Source organism: Taeniopygia guttata, chromosome 3 (genome assembly GCF_048771995.1).
Source record: "Taeniopygia guttata chromosome 3, bTaeGut7.mat, whole genome shotgun sequence".
In the NCBI taxonomy this organism is placed as follows: Eukaryota; Metazoa; Chordata; class Aves; order Passeriformes; family Estrildidae; genus Taeniopygia; species Taeniopygia guttata.
Window position 1 is genome coordinate 87813495 of NC_133027.1, and position 15429 is coordinate 87828923.

The following is a 15429-nucleotide window of genomic DNA, read 5'->3' on the forward strand; positions in this document are numbered from 1 at the left end:
ATAGCAGTGGATAATACCAAAATGCTGCTATTAAAACATCCCTACTGCTTATCCAACATGAAGAGGAAGTGTGTCTGGCTTTGTCAAACAGCTCTACTTACTCAAACTGATACAAGCAAAACTGGGCAACTTATTTCTGGAAAGCCTCTCTTAGGATTGTGATATCAAATCTATTTGTTATTTTTGTCTAAGTTGAGTTCTAATGAATAATAATCATGACGTGAAACATTACACAGGATCCAGACTTCTTCTAAAATTGCAGACTATTCCCTAATGCCCATAGAGTTTGTTTATTTCCCAGGCGTACAGCACAGGGAAAACAGTGGGAAGAGTTTATTGACTGCAAAGAGCTTTAAATAGAACTTCCATTTCTTGTGCCGATGGAGTGAACTAGGACAGTGCACGTACTAGAATAAAAAAAAAAGCCTTTTCCTGTCCCCCAAGGGGTTTAAATCCAAACACTCAGACAGCTGACTTCTGTGAAGTTGCTTTTGCTGTCTGGCCCAACTGGCTCCAGGGGAAGTGTGGGCTATTTCCATTGCTCCCAGCTTCCACACAAGATGGAAGTGTTTATCTGAATGCACCATTCACCATGTCAACATTTTAAACAAGTGCTTTATTATAGTTTATTGTAGTCTACTATATTAAATGTTTTATTGAAGTGCTTCCATGTGAGGGTGGTGAGGCCCTGGTACAGGTTGCCCAGAGAAACTGTGGCTGCCCCATCCTTGAAAATGCTCCAGACTGGGTGGGACAGGGCTGGGAACAAGCCGGGAGGTGTCCCTGCCCTGGCAGGGGGTGTAACTGGATGGGTGTTAAGGTCCTTTCCAACACAAACCATTTTGTCAATCCATGATTCTATGATTATACCTTAGCAGTAATGAAAGTTTGATTGTAACTCAATTCTCTTGCAAAATTTTGTTTAGATTTACAGAAAAAGGAAACCTGGAAGTGCTGCTTTTTACTATCCAAAGCAAAATGAGAGCCAACAATCAGAAAGTGTACATGCCGAGGGAGGGAAAACTCATCTCTGACATTAACAAGGTAAACTGAGCAGCTCCTCCCCTGTGACTCGGGATATTGCTGTTTTCTCTCAACAACATTTGCTCTTCTCAAAAACATTTGTGATCTCCAGCCTTGTTGTGGGGGCTGTAAGAGATGGGTGAAGTGGGGTGACCTTTTCCTGTAGCTTGGACTTCCTATCCTGAGCCCGGCCTGGGTTGTCCACAGCATCTGTAGGAGCTTCTGTTCCTGGGGTTGCCAGCTCTGCCTTGCACCTCATGGTCCTGGCTTTTGAAGAGAAGTGACAGAAGGCAGCAGCAGTAGGTGCTGTGCCCTCCCCTTCACCTCCCAGCGCCCTGCCTGGGCATCGTGGATCCCTCTGGGGTCCTTGTTCTCTGCTGCTGCAGCTGGCAGGAAGGGCTGGGCACAGAACAGTTGACAGGCTCTCTCAAGGATAACAAACAGCTTCAGCCTGGAAGCTTCCTCCTTTGTGTTTGATCATGCTTGGCATTCCCAGACCAGCTATTGTGGGTGTCTGTGGCCTCATCCCAGGGAGCATCAAATTGCTCAGTTCTCCTGGTTGCAGGAGGAATGCCCAAAATAGTCGTGTTTCAGGCAGTTTCACATCTGTTTGGATTTAGATTTAGTTTGTGTTTAATTGAGGGTATTTTTTTTTGTCTGTAAGATCTGAAAGGTGATTAGCTGACTTCCAACATGCTTCTAAGACTTCTGATTTTTGTAATATTATCATCATGCATATGAATAACTTGTGGCTTGGGGGTAAAAAAGGACTCATAAGCACCAGAAGTAACCAAATTCTGCAGTTGTTTTCTTTTCCAAAGTGTAATAAAGAACAACAGTTTTATGTTGATTCTGGAGGTGAGAGGCCATGAATCTCTAATTCCCATTTCCTAAAGGAAGAAGATAGAATCTGCTTGTTTGGGAGTAGCACTCAGGAGATTTTATTTTTTTAAATAAACACTTTCTTACACATTCAAGCCAAGTGGTTTCCTTAGGCTTTGCTGGGAAGCGGGGTAAGAAAGGACAAGAGAAAATCCATCTGAGATAAACAACTTGCTCAGAAAATGACTGACTAAATTGAGAACAGATTTTAAGTCATGTGTTTATATTAGCAAACAAGGTGTAGGGCCAGCCAGTGCAAACTGGATTTATGGGCTTTAAAATAATTGAATCAGTTTGGTGAAAGTTGCCTGTAGTGACTACAGCCATGATTTCATGCAAAGGATATGGGATTTATCATAACCTTGTAAGAATGTGTTGTTTAGAAGCTGTGTGTTTTTCCTCCACATCTTCAGGCCTGGGAAAGACTGGAAAAAGCTGAACATGAAAGAGAACTGGCACTGCGAAATGAGCTCATCAGACAAGAGAAACTGGAACAACTTGCACGGAGATTTGATCGCAAAGCAGCTATGAGAGAAACTTGGCTGAGTGAAAATCAACGTCTTGTTTCTCAGGTGCTGCTCTTAGAAATTGTCTGGGTGACTAAAATGGTTCCCATGAGTAATTGCAGGATGCAGTTCTTGCAAGGAGAACATTTTCTTCCCCGTGCCTCATATTTTACTACATCTATGCATGTGTATATTTATTTATTGTATTTAGTTACTCAATATGTGTATGTATTGAACATCCTCTCTTTTATACATTTTGAACCTACCAGCCTGTGGTCAGGAGAATTTGATGAGGAAATAACTACTCACAGTCAATATTTTCTTTCTCTGAATATTTTGATGAGTTCAGTGAAATTAGCCCAGGAGTTGATTTTATTGTTTAATATTAGAGGTGATAATATTAGATCAACCCCTGACTAATCCTGATGGCCATGTGATTCTTCCCCCAAAGGCAGTGAATAATATCTCTGATTTTATCAGTGGTTCTTTATTATCAGAGGCATCTCTTATTTTATTTAAAGAAGACACTTGGGAGCATTTTGAGGTCCGGGGTTTGCTAACAAGTGTGTTTTGCCAAGTCAGAACTGACAGCAGAGGTTGAGCAGTGAGACTTTTGTCCCTGGCAGCCATTCCTGAAGAAGTGCCTCTGTCTTTGCAGGACAATTTTGGCTTTGACCTCCCAGCAGTGGAAGCTGCCACAAAGAAGCATGAGGCCATCGAGACGGACATCGCGGCGTACGAGGAGCGGGTTCAGGCCGTGGTGGCGGTGGCGAAGGAGCTTGAGACTGAAAACTACCATGATATCAAACGCATCACTGCAAGAAAGGACAATGTTATCCGCCTGTGGGAGTATCTCCTGGAGCTGCTCCGGGCACGGAGACAGCGGCTGGAGATGAACCTTGGGCTGCAGAAGATTTTCCAGGAAATGCTGTACATTATGGACTGGATGGACGAGATGAAGGTGGGTGGAAGTACTTCGAGAATGCAGATCAAATATTGCTTAGAGATGTACGTGTCCCTTTCTGTCAAGATTCATTTTGCCCCTCTGGTTTAGTAGACAGACCCAGAAGATCCACGTTCAAGAGCTGTGAACAAATTCCTTATGATTTGTTAACCATCATTAACAAAGATTAAAACCATGTTAAGGAAAAAGAACAAGTTCACTCCTATAAAAAGCTACTTTCCAACTTCATGTCTGTCTCATAGAGCCCAGACGTTTTGGTCACAGTGCTTGGGTAAAGATGACAGATTTGGTAAAAGGGAATTAAATAATCTCTCTCCATCATGATTTACATGGGGAGCAAGTCACCTCTTCACCTCTCTGCTTTGAAAAGCTTGAATTTCTTCCTGTCCGTTCTCCTGGGATCTGGGAAGGGAAAGGACCACAACTTGTCCATCAGCCAGCAGAACTTGGAAGCTGTTGGAGGAAAGAAACAGCTCAGCGGGAACTCACAGCACCTGGGCTGAGTGCTACTCCTTGGCCCTGCTGAATTAACTCAGCCTCTCAGCATCCTAGACTGAAAATTCATTCAAGAGCAGTTAAGTTCTTCTTGGTTGCCAGTGATTTCAAAAATACTGGCTCAAATTTGTATCAGCCATGTCTCTACATTTGAAATTTCTGTCCTTATGGGCCTGGAGTTCCTCTGAACTAATGTACCAACAGATAACAGTCCTGTAGTCCCAAAGAAGCAAATAGCTTATGGCCTTCAGCCTGTTTTACTTGTCTTTCTCATTTTGTTCAGGTGCTTTTGCTATCCCAAGACTACGGCAAACATTTGTTGGGAGTTGAAGACCTGCTGCAGAAACATGCTCTGGTGGAAGCTGACATTGCTATTCAGGCTGAGAGAGTGAGAGGGGTCAATGCCTCTGCTCAGAAGTTTGCCACTGATGGAGAAGGTAACCAGCATCCAACATACCCCTTTTGTCTTAATTACCTATAAAGCTATCTGTGAGACTGATTAGTTCTGCTAAATTCCCCACCAGAATGAGAGAATCCAGCTCCATTTGTTCCTTCTGTACTCAGCATTTCAATGATTCATTTGTCCAGAATTGAGTGTGGCATTGTGCCTTGCATGGGATGTCACACTCCTCACCAGCAGCTGCTGTGACTTTGTAGAAGTCACCATGATTCCCCATGCTGTGTTCCTAATGCAAATATTTACATAGATTGTTGGACCCAGTCTAATGATGTCCCGATTTATCCTAAAAGGAAGCAATTCCCTAGAACCCAGTGCTGTTAACAGAGTAAATGACATCCATTTTGTGCCGTTGTGTGAATTCAGTGAATTTTGTCTCACTGGAAACAGTCATGAATATCTTTCATTTTGGGATTTCTTATGTCTTTTGGAAAGAATAGTGTTTTCTGATCCGTGTTATTGTGTGGTGGAGCGTGAACACTTCCCACTCACTTTCCTTAGACTAACTATGGATTCTTTCATGTAAACCTTGTAGCTGGTACATGCAGGTATTCAGAGCTCTGTGTGTGTCCCAGCTGTGGGGATGGGAGTGAGTGAGCCCAGGTGGTAATACACGTTCTCTGTCTGAGCAGGTTACAAGCCCTGTGACCCGCAGGTAATCAGGGACCGCGTGGCTCACATGGAGTTCTGCTACCAGGAGCTCTGCCAGCTTGCAGCTGAGCGCCGTGCACGCCTTGAGGAGTCCCGGCGCCTCTGGAAATTCTTCTGGGAAATGGCTGAAGAGGAGGGCTGGATCAGGGAGAAGGAGCAGATTCTGTCATCTGATGACTATGGGAAGGATCTAACCAGTGTTGTCCGACTCTTGAGTAAACACAAGGCATTTGAGGATGAGATGAGTGGCCGCAGTGGCCACTTCCAGCAGGCGATAAAAGAAGGTGAAGACATGATTGCGGAAGAGCATTTTGGGTCTGAGAAGATCAGAGAAAGAATTAAGGATATCCGGGAGCAGTGGGCTAACCTGGAGCAGTTATCTGCCATTAGGAAGAAGCGGCTGGAGGAAGCCTCTCTCCTTCACCAGTTCCAGGCTGATGCTGATGACATTGATGCGTGGATGTTGGACATCCTCAAGATTGTCTCCAGTAATGATGTTGGCCATGATGAATATTCCACTCAGTCCTTGGTCAAGAAGCACAAAGATGTGGCTGAAGAGATCGCGAGCTACCGGCCGACCATCGACTCTCTTCATGAGCAGGCCAAGGCTCTGCCGCAGGAGCACGCGGAGTCTCCAGATGTGCAAGGCAGGTTGTCCGGAATCGAGGAGAGATACAAAGAGGTTGCTGAGCTGACCCGGCTGCGTAAACAGGCCCTGCAGGATACCCTCGCTCTCTATAAGATGTTCAGTGAGGCAGATGCTTGTGAGCTTTGGATCGATGAAAAGGAGAAGTGGCTGAATAATATGCAGATTCCAGAGAAGCTGGAGGACCTGGAAGTGATCCAGCACAGGTGAGAATGCCTTTACCAGGAAGTTTGGGGAATACTGGGTGGAAGTGTTTTACCCCAACTACCTTTCTCAGCTTGCTTGTGGCTCAGATTCTTTAATGTCTGGGGGATCTTGCATTTGTTTGTTTTCACCCACTCCAGGTTTGAAAGCTTGGAGCCAGAAATGAACAACCAGGCGTCCCGTGTGGCTGTGGTGAACCAGATTGCCAGGCAGCTGATGCACAGTGGCCACCCCGGGGAGAAGATCAAAGCACAGCAAGATAAACTCAACACAAGGTAAGTGAAAGCCTCGTGCTCAGGAACATCACACCAGCTGGAACAAGTATGGTGGGGTCATTTGTTTGTCTTAAGTAGGCTTTTTTAAAATATTCTGATGCTGTTACCTGAAGGATCTCTAAGGCTTCAAAAGGAAAGAGTTGTGCCTTTCAAATACTTGATTATCAGGTGGAGTTTTTCTCTTGACTTAATCAGGCCCTGAGTGTGTCAGCGCCTTGATTTGAGAGCTGGAAATTGGCTGTAATAATTAGTATGACAAAAAAGAAATCAATATAGTTTTGTGTAAACTCCTGCATTTTTCATCTTCAAAATAAACCAAGGGAGTACGGAAAGTTGGTGTAACTGCCAATTTTTCACTTGAGGAAAAATTATACTCAGTGTGCTGATACTTGTCACATTCTAATACGCACCATATCTGGGTTAATGATTGCTTTGCTAGAAATACTGATGGTGTGGGAAGGACTAAGGAAACCCTGAGTAGCTGGGTTTACCAAGCTGCTGAGAGCAGCTGCTTACTCAGAAATGCTGCCACATCCTTTTCCCACAAATCTCAATTTCTCTGTTCTCCTCTCCTCACACTTTTCAGGTGGAGTCAGTTCAGAGAACTGGTAGATAGGAAGAAGGATGCTCTGCTCTCTGCTCTGAGTATCCAGAACTACCATCTTGAATGTAATGAAACCAAATCCTGGATCAGGGAAAAGACTAAAGTGATTGAATCCACACAAGACCTGGGTAACGACCTGGCTGGAGTGATGGCCTTGCAGAGGAAGCTGACAGGCATGGAACGGGACCTGGTGGCCATCGAAGCCAAGCTCAGTGACCTGCAAAAGGAGGCAGAGAAGCTGGAATCGGAGCATCCTGACCAGGCACAAGCCATCCTTTCACGGCTTGCAGAGATCAATGATGTGTGGGAAGAAATGAAGACCACGCTGAAGAACCGGGAAGAGTCCCTGGGAGAGGCCAGCAAGCTGCAGCAGTTCCTGAGAGATCTGGATGACTTCCAGTCCTGGCTCTCCAGAACACAGACTGCAATTGCCTCCGAAGATATGCCCAACACCCTGACGGAGGCTGAGAAGCTGCTCACTCAGCACGAGAATATCAAGAATGAAATCAACAACTACGAGGAAGATTATCAGAAGATGAGGGACATGGGTGAGATGGTGACACAAGGGCAAACTGATGCTCAGTACATGTTCTTACGCCAGCGCCTACAGGCTTTGGACACTGGATGGAATGAGCTTCACAAAATGTGGGAGAACAGGCAAAATCTCCTTTCCCAGTCTCATGCCTACCAGCTGTTTCTCAGAGATACCAAGCAAGCAGAAGCTTTCCTTAATAATCAGGCAAGTGGTCAAGATACACCTGACTTCATTTCTACAGGTTGGCACTGTGTACTGCAAGCAATTAACAGACAACATCTGTTGGCAGGAGAGCCACAAGCAGACAAATTGCCCTTTTCTAACTGTGTTTTACTTCAAACAGTTCTTGTGAGGTGTCTGTTGTTGGAGCAGCAGCATAGCCTGAGTGTAACAATTTTCTTTGTGATTTCTTTAATCCCAGGAGTATGTTCTGGCGCACACGGAGATGCCAACCACCTTGGAAGGAGCAGAAGCTGCTATTAAAAAGCAGGAGGATTTCATGACCACCATGGATGCCAATGAAGAAAAGATCAATGCAGTTGTGGAGACGGGCAGGAGGCTCGTTAGTGATGGGAACATTAACTCTGATAAAATCCAGGAGAAAGTGGACTCTATTGATGACAGGTAAGGACAGAATGATGGTGCAATGTAGCTGTTCCTCCTTTAATACTGTTCTCTGAGAGATGCCCTCTTACCAGGATTCAAAGGCAAAGTAACAGCTTAGAAAATGTGTATTCCAGACTGTTTTCTTTGTCTCATGGGAAAATAGGAACTATCATGTTTCCAGAATGTGCCAGGCTAATCTTAGTTAAACAATGCCTTTCCCACTTTCTAGAGGCTTGGTAGTCAATGAGCTCCCTACCCAGAATTTGGCTGTTTGAGTGTTGCCGTGTAGTTCTTGGAGTATGAGCAGACTTGATGCTCTGGTGGGAGCTGTAGCAGTTGGCTATGTCTGGTTTCAGAAGTCTCAGTTTCCTCTGTTACCCCTGAGCTGTTGTAATTACAATAATTTATTCCTGTCCTTCTTCTGGAGAAGGAATGTGGTTCTTCAAGGGTGTAATTGGCATTACATCCACCCCACCCACTAGTCTTTGATCACCTCTTCCAGCTTGTCTGGTCCCACTGAGATCAGGTTAGGAAGCACTAGTACAAGTTGTGTCTTTCATCCCAGAACAAGTCCTTTGCTTTCTGTCTCTGGCCATGGCACAGATGCTATAAAACATTAGAAGTTTCTTTTTCTTTGAAACCCAAAGAAGCATCAGTTTTGATGGCTGGTTGTTCTTTCTGCTTTTGGTTTGGATAACAGTGGAGTCTTTCAAGGCACTGTGAGTGTCAGAACACAGCAGTGAGCTGTGAAAGGTCACTGATGACCCTCCCATCAGACTTGCATCCCCCCACAGCTGGTAAGCTCAGGTTCTCCTGGTGCCTTCATCTCCAAGGAGAAACTGAACTGAAGGAGTTCAGAAAATGTACCTTTCCTGTTTGGGCAGAGATGTCCCACTGTGTGTGCACCCACTTTAGCCATGCATCACGGCTTCAGGAAAGGCAGCTCTTCCTGTTCCCAGAGCTTGCTGAGGGCCTCTGAAAACTGAACCCCCAGGCTTCCCCATGTTTCCATTCTCTCTGTCTAACCATCTTGGCTCTAGATCCCAGAGAGGATCTGCAAAGGCCAGGAAGAGGGTATTATATGAAAACTATCAAAGAGACAACTAGGATACTGATTTTCCTTATTTACCCTTTCTAAGAGCCCTCTACTCCAAGTTTTCCCATCCACTTAGGAAAGCAGGAGAGCTTGATCCCGGCCTTCTAGTCAGGTGTCCTCTTTCTGCAGCTTTTGGAATGAAAAGAAAGCATCAAAGGATATCATAGCAAATGGCCAGCTGGATCTTGCAGCCCTGTCTGAAGTGGCTGGAGTGGGAGACAGCTTCAGCCCATGTCCTGTGTGCTCTGCAGAGGCTCCGGTGGCTGTCACCCCAGTGCAGCTGCACCTCTGTGTCCCATTGTCCCTGCTGTCCTGCCCAGGGGACATGTGCTGGAGCTCCTAGTGGAACTGAGCATTTCCTCAATTCCAAAGCTATTTATGCCGAGCGCTGCAAAAACCATCCGGTGCGCTGCTATCCAGGAAATCCGTGTGCTTGCTCCCCGAGTTTGGGGGGCTGATAAGCCTCCAGAACAAAGCCTTGGGGCTACATGCACTGGGAGGGGTAGCAAAGGAAGCCTCTTTGCTTTCACAAAAAGTGGCTCTCCCAGCTGAGCTCCACCTGGATGTCTAACAAAGGACCAAAACAAACAAGCACAAATATGTGCAGTGGCTCCATACTTCCCATAGGGAGCTCTTTGTAGTTTCTGGTATTGTTCAGAGTGGGTTTTACAGTGGTGCTTTTGAGCTGTTCCTGAGGAGACCCCACTTGCCCTGGTGCAGCAGACAGGCCCTGCCCTGGGATGGTTCCCATCTCAATAGAGATGGCACAAGGGGGATGAAAGTGCAATAGGAAAGAAACACTTCAGCACAACCTTTTAGTGCAGTTCACAAGCAAGAATGAATGAGCATAAGGACATGGAGTAAGGGTAGGGGAAGGTAGGTTTGCATCAAGCCAACTAGCTTTTCCAGCTGGGAAAGAAGCTGATCTCCCTGTGCAGCTTTCCCTGCTTGGGTGACTTCTGCTGCTCTGAAGCATTTTCTCTTGGAAGAATGTGGGAAGAGTGCCCCTCTCCATGTGCCTGCTCATGGCCTCTGATTCTGCAAGGAAGATTTAGTCTAAAGACAGTGGCAGATCTGGCAGAAGTTGTGATCTGAGCCTGTTTTACATCAACTTTTGTATTTGTGCAACTTTCTGCTCAACAGAGAACAGAAGTAAGTTTTGTTCTTGCCCGTTCAGAAGGGAGATTACTTTGTTTGCTGGAGCAATGAAAGAAGCTAAAAGTGCCTTTCATGTATCTCAGGATTCTTAGCAGTCAGCTGCATTCACACCATGTGTAAGATTTATTATTTCTGCACAGGCTTTGAAACCCACAGGCTTACAGTTAAACCACAAGTGGTTTTGTCAGTTTTCAGCACTGTCAGCATTCTCAGGGGCCCCTGGGAGTCAACTTGGGGACACCGGGCAAATTCTGGACTAAGTTGTGTCAGACACCTCCTTGTGCTGAACAGATCTTACACTTATAGTGTAAGTCCTATGTGTGATACAGAATTCAAAGTCATTCTAAATAACTGGAATCTGCAGAGCAAACTATTCTTCCACAAACTGTTCTGGCAAATTAGTAAGAAGCAGTCATTGACAATCTTAAGCGTTAATTCTTTAAAAGAATTTAGGAATATCTGAACAAGGAGTTATTTATATTTAGGTACAGCTAGTCTGGAGCAGGAGAACAGACTAAATAACTTCTTAAAATCCTTTATTCCCATTAAAAAGTCAGTGATGAAAACACAGGAATTCCTGTCTGTTCCAGCATTGCCCATCCTCAAAATGCTTCTACTTTGTTATGGTTCAGCCCTGTTCTTCAGAGAAAACTCATTGTCCAGTCTCACTCCAGGTCATCTTGAACAAAACAACCTTGTACAGTTACATAGCTCTAAGCACCAAAGATTGTATTTGTTATGCTATGGCATCATCTGTTTGATATCCCTGCATGGTTTCCTTCAAAGACCTTCTAGTCAGTATTTTCAACACTCCATGGGAGATATTTTTATTAGTTTTTTAAAATTTGGATTTTTTCAACATAAGAACTTTTGTACTTATCTTAAAACTATTCAAGTGCCATGAAAATTCTCCTTTAAACTTCACAGCTCGCGTCCTCTCCGGAATACTTTTGTCTGTAATGTAATCTAGCCTTGAATCTCTGAAATCAGCCTGATAAAATCACCCAAGCAGTTCTACGCTTCATTTTAATGACCTGAGTAATGCAGTGTGTTTGCCCAGACATATAAAAGCTAGCCAAGAAAGAGTGGAATTAAACCCAGGGATGTTTGCCTCATTAGAGAGGTTTTTCCTAAGGCACAGTTTGTGTCTTTTCCTTTGTGTTCCCTCTGTCAAGACTTCAGCCTCACCTGGGCTTGGACTTCAGGCTGTTGCTTTGATGGCTACACGTGTCTTCCTTGCCATGCAATCTATAAATCATTTTCTTGACTATACCTATAGAGATGCTGCTTGCCTGGTTGATTGAAGGCAGCTGTTGAGGCCAAAGACAAACAAATTGTAGCCCTCTAAAGGGTTTTCTACTATTCCTTTGCTTACAGACCTTTTTTGTTTTTATAGAAAATGTATCTCCAAGTATTCCTTGTGTTTTTGAAGTCACTAAATTGGTGCCAGAGAGTTTGCTGTGCTAACTTACTGCAGATCAGGAAAAGTGGTGTCATAATCCAGTTGTCATCAACGTGTGATTTATGGTCTTCTGGAGTATCATGAGTCTCTGGAGATCTCCACTGACATGGATTTATTAAGCTTTTGCCAGCATGTGCTGAGCTCATTTTATAAATTGCCACCCTTTAAAATAATTTCCAACTCTCAATCCATGTTTATCTTATTGCAAATGGCAGCGATATTTCACTTTAAACCCCCATACAGTGCAATAGGAATAAGCCTAGCACAATGAGCAGTAAATAAAAATTGTCTTCTTTACTCTGTCTCTTCCTTGTAAATTGCCTCATAAATAATGAAAAGATGGAAGGATGGGGATAACTATTCCATGTTAAGCATTTTTAAAAACATGCCCAGAGGTACCCTGGGAATCAGCCCCATCCCATTTGAAGGACCCACCACAGCCTTTGGGACTGCCAGCGTTACTCAGTTACTCATGCTTCAAGGGGCAAATGGTGATTAATCAAACTAGGGCTTCTGGTTTAACCTTTCCTTCTCTTTTGGCTGCTCTTAAACACTCTGAAAAATATGTTTCAAGTGTATAAAGCTTCTGTGTGCAGAACCACACTTGCTGCATGTGGTTAAACACAGCCTTGGGAAGGTTCTGTGGCCCAGCTCAGCTTTGTGTGGGACAAGGAGGTGCTGAAGGTGTTTTACAAAGAGCATTCCAGCAGGTGTACCCTGCAAGGGCCACACAACGTCATCTTACTGTTGCAATTTGCAGTTTTCTTATTTATTTTGGCAAACAGCCTGAACTCTCCTGTGGGCTTAAAATGAGTGGGCCAATTTCTGTCCATAGCATGTTGTGAAACCCTGCTGACTTCAGAATGTTCTCTCTGTATTTAACAGGTCACAAAAACAAGGAGATGCAGAACTTCAGTGGGCCCATTAAATAACACACTCCGAAATGTCCTTTGAAAGGCAGCAAAGGACACACACCACAAACTAACCAGCACCTGTAATCAAAAGAGGCTCCAGAAATCAACAATTTTCATGAAATGCCTATTTCATTTCTTTCTCTATTGTTTTTTTTCTGACCAGACATAGGAAGAACCGTGAAGCAGCCAGTGAACTTTTGATGAGACTGAAAGATAACAGGGATCTCCAAAAGTTTCTTCAGGATTGCCAAGAGGTAAATCATGCCCTTTCACTTTTATTGCTGAAAGCTGCATCCTGCAGAAGAGCATTCTTACTCCATATTTTATGAGGGCTGGAATGCTCACTCATCCAGTAGTGTTTAGTGTGGAGTAAACATAAAAAAACCCCATGACCGTACTACTGCAAAAAAGAATGTTTTTTCTTTTCTCATGAATCAGATTTTCTTTTGTCATATATGCTAAAGACATAGAAAACTGTCAAAAGCAGTAAAGATTTTCTGCTGTGATATAAATTATAACCATGTGAAATATAGTGGGATTAGCAGTGTACTTACTAAGAGTTTTGTCTACAGTTGTAACAGATGTTTGTGGCCTGATGCAGGGGATTTCAAGTGATTTCTAGCAAACATTAGTTAGAAGAATAGGAGGTTAAGAATAAAAAAGGAACAAGATTAAGCTGTGTCGTTTATGTGTGATTTACCTGATAGTTTTCATGTGTTTAAAATTCTTAAGTATTATAACCTTTGAAAAAATAAATTCTTTACAGATTTTTCTAATCACTTACATGGACTGTTTACACTGAAGACAACTTTTTAAAGTTTAGAATATTCTTGTTCCTAGCACAAGGAATTAATCAAGTAATTTTCAGGTTATTTCATGGAGTACTGGCAGATAATAAAGAGCTTTGCCTGTGAGGTTTTGATCAGAAACTGGGGAAGTGATATTTGCTGCTTGTTTGCCTGGATTCAATCTGTTTCCTAGCATTGCATAAGCTGTCCATGAGCTTGCCTTCAATTGCTCCTTCCTTGGAAGTTAAAACATGACAGATTAGCAAAAAATCTGCTGTTATTAGCAGCAGCTTCTTCCTTCCTCTGTGGCAGCTCTGGTACAAAGATCCCCTGGCTCTCAGGGCTCTCCTGGCCTCACTGTCAGTGGGGGTGTGTTCCCTAGGATCTGGTTATTCCCCCTATATCACTGGAAGAAAAAGGAAAGCATAAAAGCTCTAGTGTTGGCTGCCTGAATGTCGTTCCTCTCCCTTGTTTCTCTCCAGCCACTAAAACATGGATGTCTCAACTGCACAGTTCAAAGACAAACTTACAATTACCCAAATGTCAGGGATTTCTCCAATTCTCTTTGAGAGGACATTAACTTTGGGATAACTGAAGGACTGTTTCCTGAGAAAACTTAAAATTTACGTCAGTGTGGGGCCTGCTGACAACTCTGTTGGGCTGGAGGGTTTGTGATGAAGCAGCACTGTCCTGTGGGGTGGAAGGGAGCCAAGGCAACACCTCCCCCCATGGCTCTTTCCTTAGCACTGCCTGTGAAGCTGGGAATTGTTAAGGAACAGCTTTGAGTCAGTCCCCATTTCACCCAGCAACGATCCTTTGGCCTTCCTGCCTGCTGCTGCCTTAGGGGCAGCTTCCCATCTGTGTGTAACCTGAGGAAAGGCAGAGTGTTTTCTGCAGCCCTTCCATTCCTAGGGCAGCCACATTGTCACTGTCACCCCTCACTGAGGTATTTAAGAGTGTGGCCTCCTACCCCTCACTTCTTCCTGCAGAGCTGGGGAGGAGGGTCAGTAGCACTCCTGAGCAGTGGAATAATGCTCCTCACAGCAGCCCAGCAGTGACAAACCCCCCTCTGGGGTCACAGGTGAGGGAAAACAGCAGATTTTGTTGTTGTCAGGAGTCAGAAACACTGTCACAGGTTAGTCCTGGGGCGCTGCTTTTCTGGCTGTTTCTTGCACTCATCAATATGAATGTGTAAAATAAATTTGCTGAGTGAATGAAATAGTGACAGCAGAAAATCCGAACTGGAGGAGATGTGATAAATGTTGCCATTTAGTTTTCTTTGACTTCCTGCTCTTTCTCAGCTCACCTTCGAGGAAGGAGTTTACAGCTAACCTTCCGAGTGCTTGGAAGCCCTAGCACTGTCTGGACTCACTTCTCCAGGGGCATGGTGAAAGCTCTTGGCAAGACTCTGCACTCTGAAGTTTCTCTCCCCGAGTGTGCTGGCAGGATTTGCCATGTGAGCCTCCCTGTAGGATGGGCTGGCAGCTTGGCTCTTGGCACAGTCTGGGAAGAGCCGCAGCACTCAAAGCCCTTTCCACTTGCCTTGCTGCTGCCCCAGGCTCACAAGGATTTGTCTCTGCATTTGCCTTCCTTCTGCCACTGCAGAGTGGCAGCCAAGAGCAGGAACAGGGTCTTGTGTATGGGTGCAAAGGATGGGAGGAAGCCTCATCCTCTCCTGGCCTTAACAATTTCTGGAGAAATAAATACTCCAAGTGTGATTTTGAGGCAATTTAGAGAGCTGTATTATTTTCTGAAAATCTACTTTCACACACAAGGTACTTATTTTTAGTGCCTATAGTGGTTGCAAAACCCAGATTTTAGCAGTGAGCCCTTAAATACTTTATGTGCATTTCTGTGCTCTGAGGGGCTTATCCCAACAGGCCCTGGCTGTGAACCACATGTTGTCCCTGTCTTGCCTTCCCCCAGCTGGTAACAGGAATCATCCAGCCTCTCCTTGGGAAGCACTTTTAAATCTCCAGAAGCCTTAATGCTGTGGCTGAGTAAAAGCAAGTAAAAGCCAAGCAGTGCAATTTGCAGAGCAGCTGTCTCCTCCACAGAAAGACAGGAGTAAAACCACTAATTCTGGGTTATATCTTAATCTCCATGTAGACTTTGACTGTTCATCAGCACAGTAGCCTGTTCTAATGCAACCTTCTACCTACA

General features: G+C 44.4%; 1 protein-coding gene across 9 annotated transcripts in view; it reads left to right on the plus strand.

Annotated features, from left to right (window-relative positions):
• SPTBN1 (spectrin beta, non-erythrocytic 1) overlaps positions 1-15429 on the plus strand; it is a 134924-nt gene that overhangs the window by 96425 nt on the left and 23070 nt on the right. For all 9 annotated transcript variants that reach the window (XM_032747620.3, XM_030268700.4, XM_030268695.4 and 6 more), the window contains 9 exons: positions 927-1044; positions 2319-2477; positions 3070-3372; positions 4154-4307; positions 4960-5830; positions 5969-6103; positions 6690-7446; positions 7664-7866; positions 12642-12732. In XM_032747620.3, the coding sequence (XP_032603511.1) occupies positions 927-1044; positions 2319-2477; positions 3070-3372; positions 4154-4307; positions 4960-5830; positions 5969-6103; positions 6690-7446; positions 7664-7866; positions 12642-12732 (2791 nt within the window). The remainder of the gene's footprint in view (positions 1-926; positions 1045-2318; positions 2478-3069; positions 3373-4153; positions 4308-4959; positions 5831-5968; positions 6104-6689; positions 7447-7663; positions 7867-12641; positions 12733-15429) is intronic.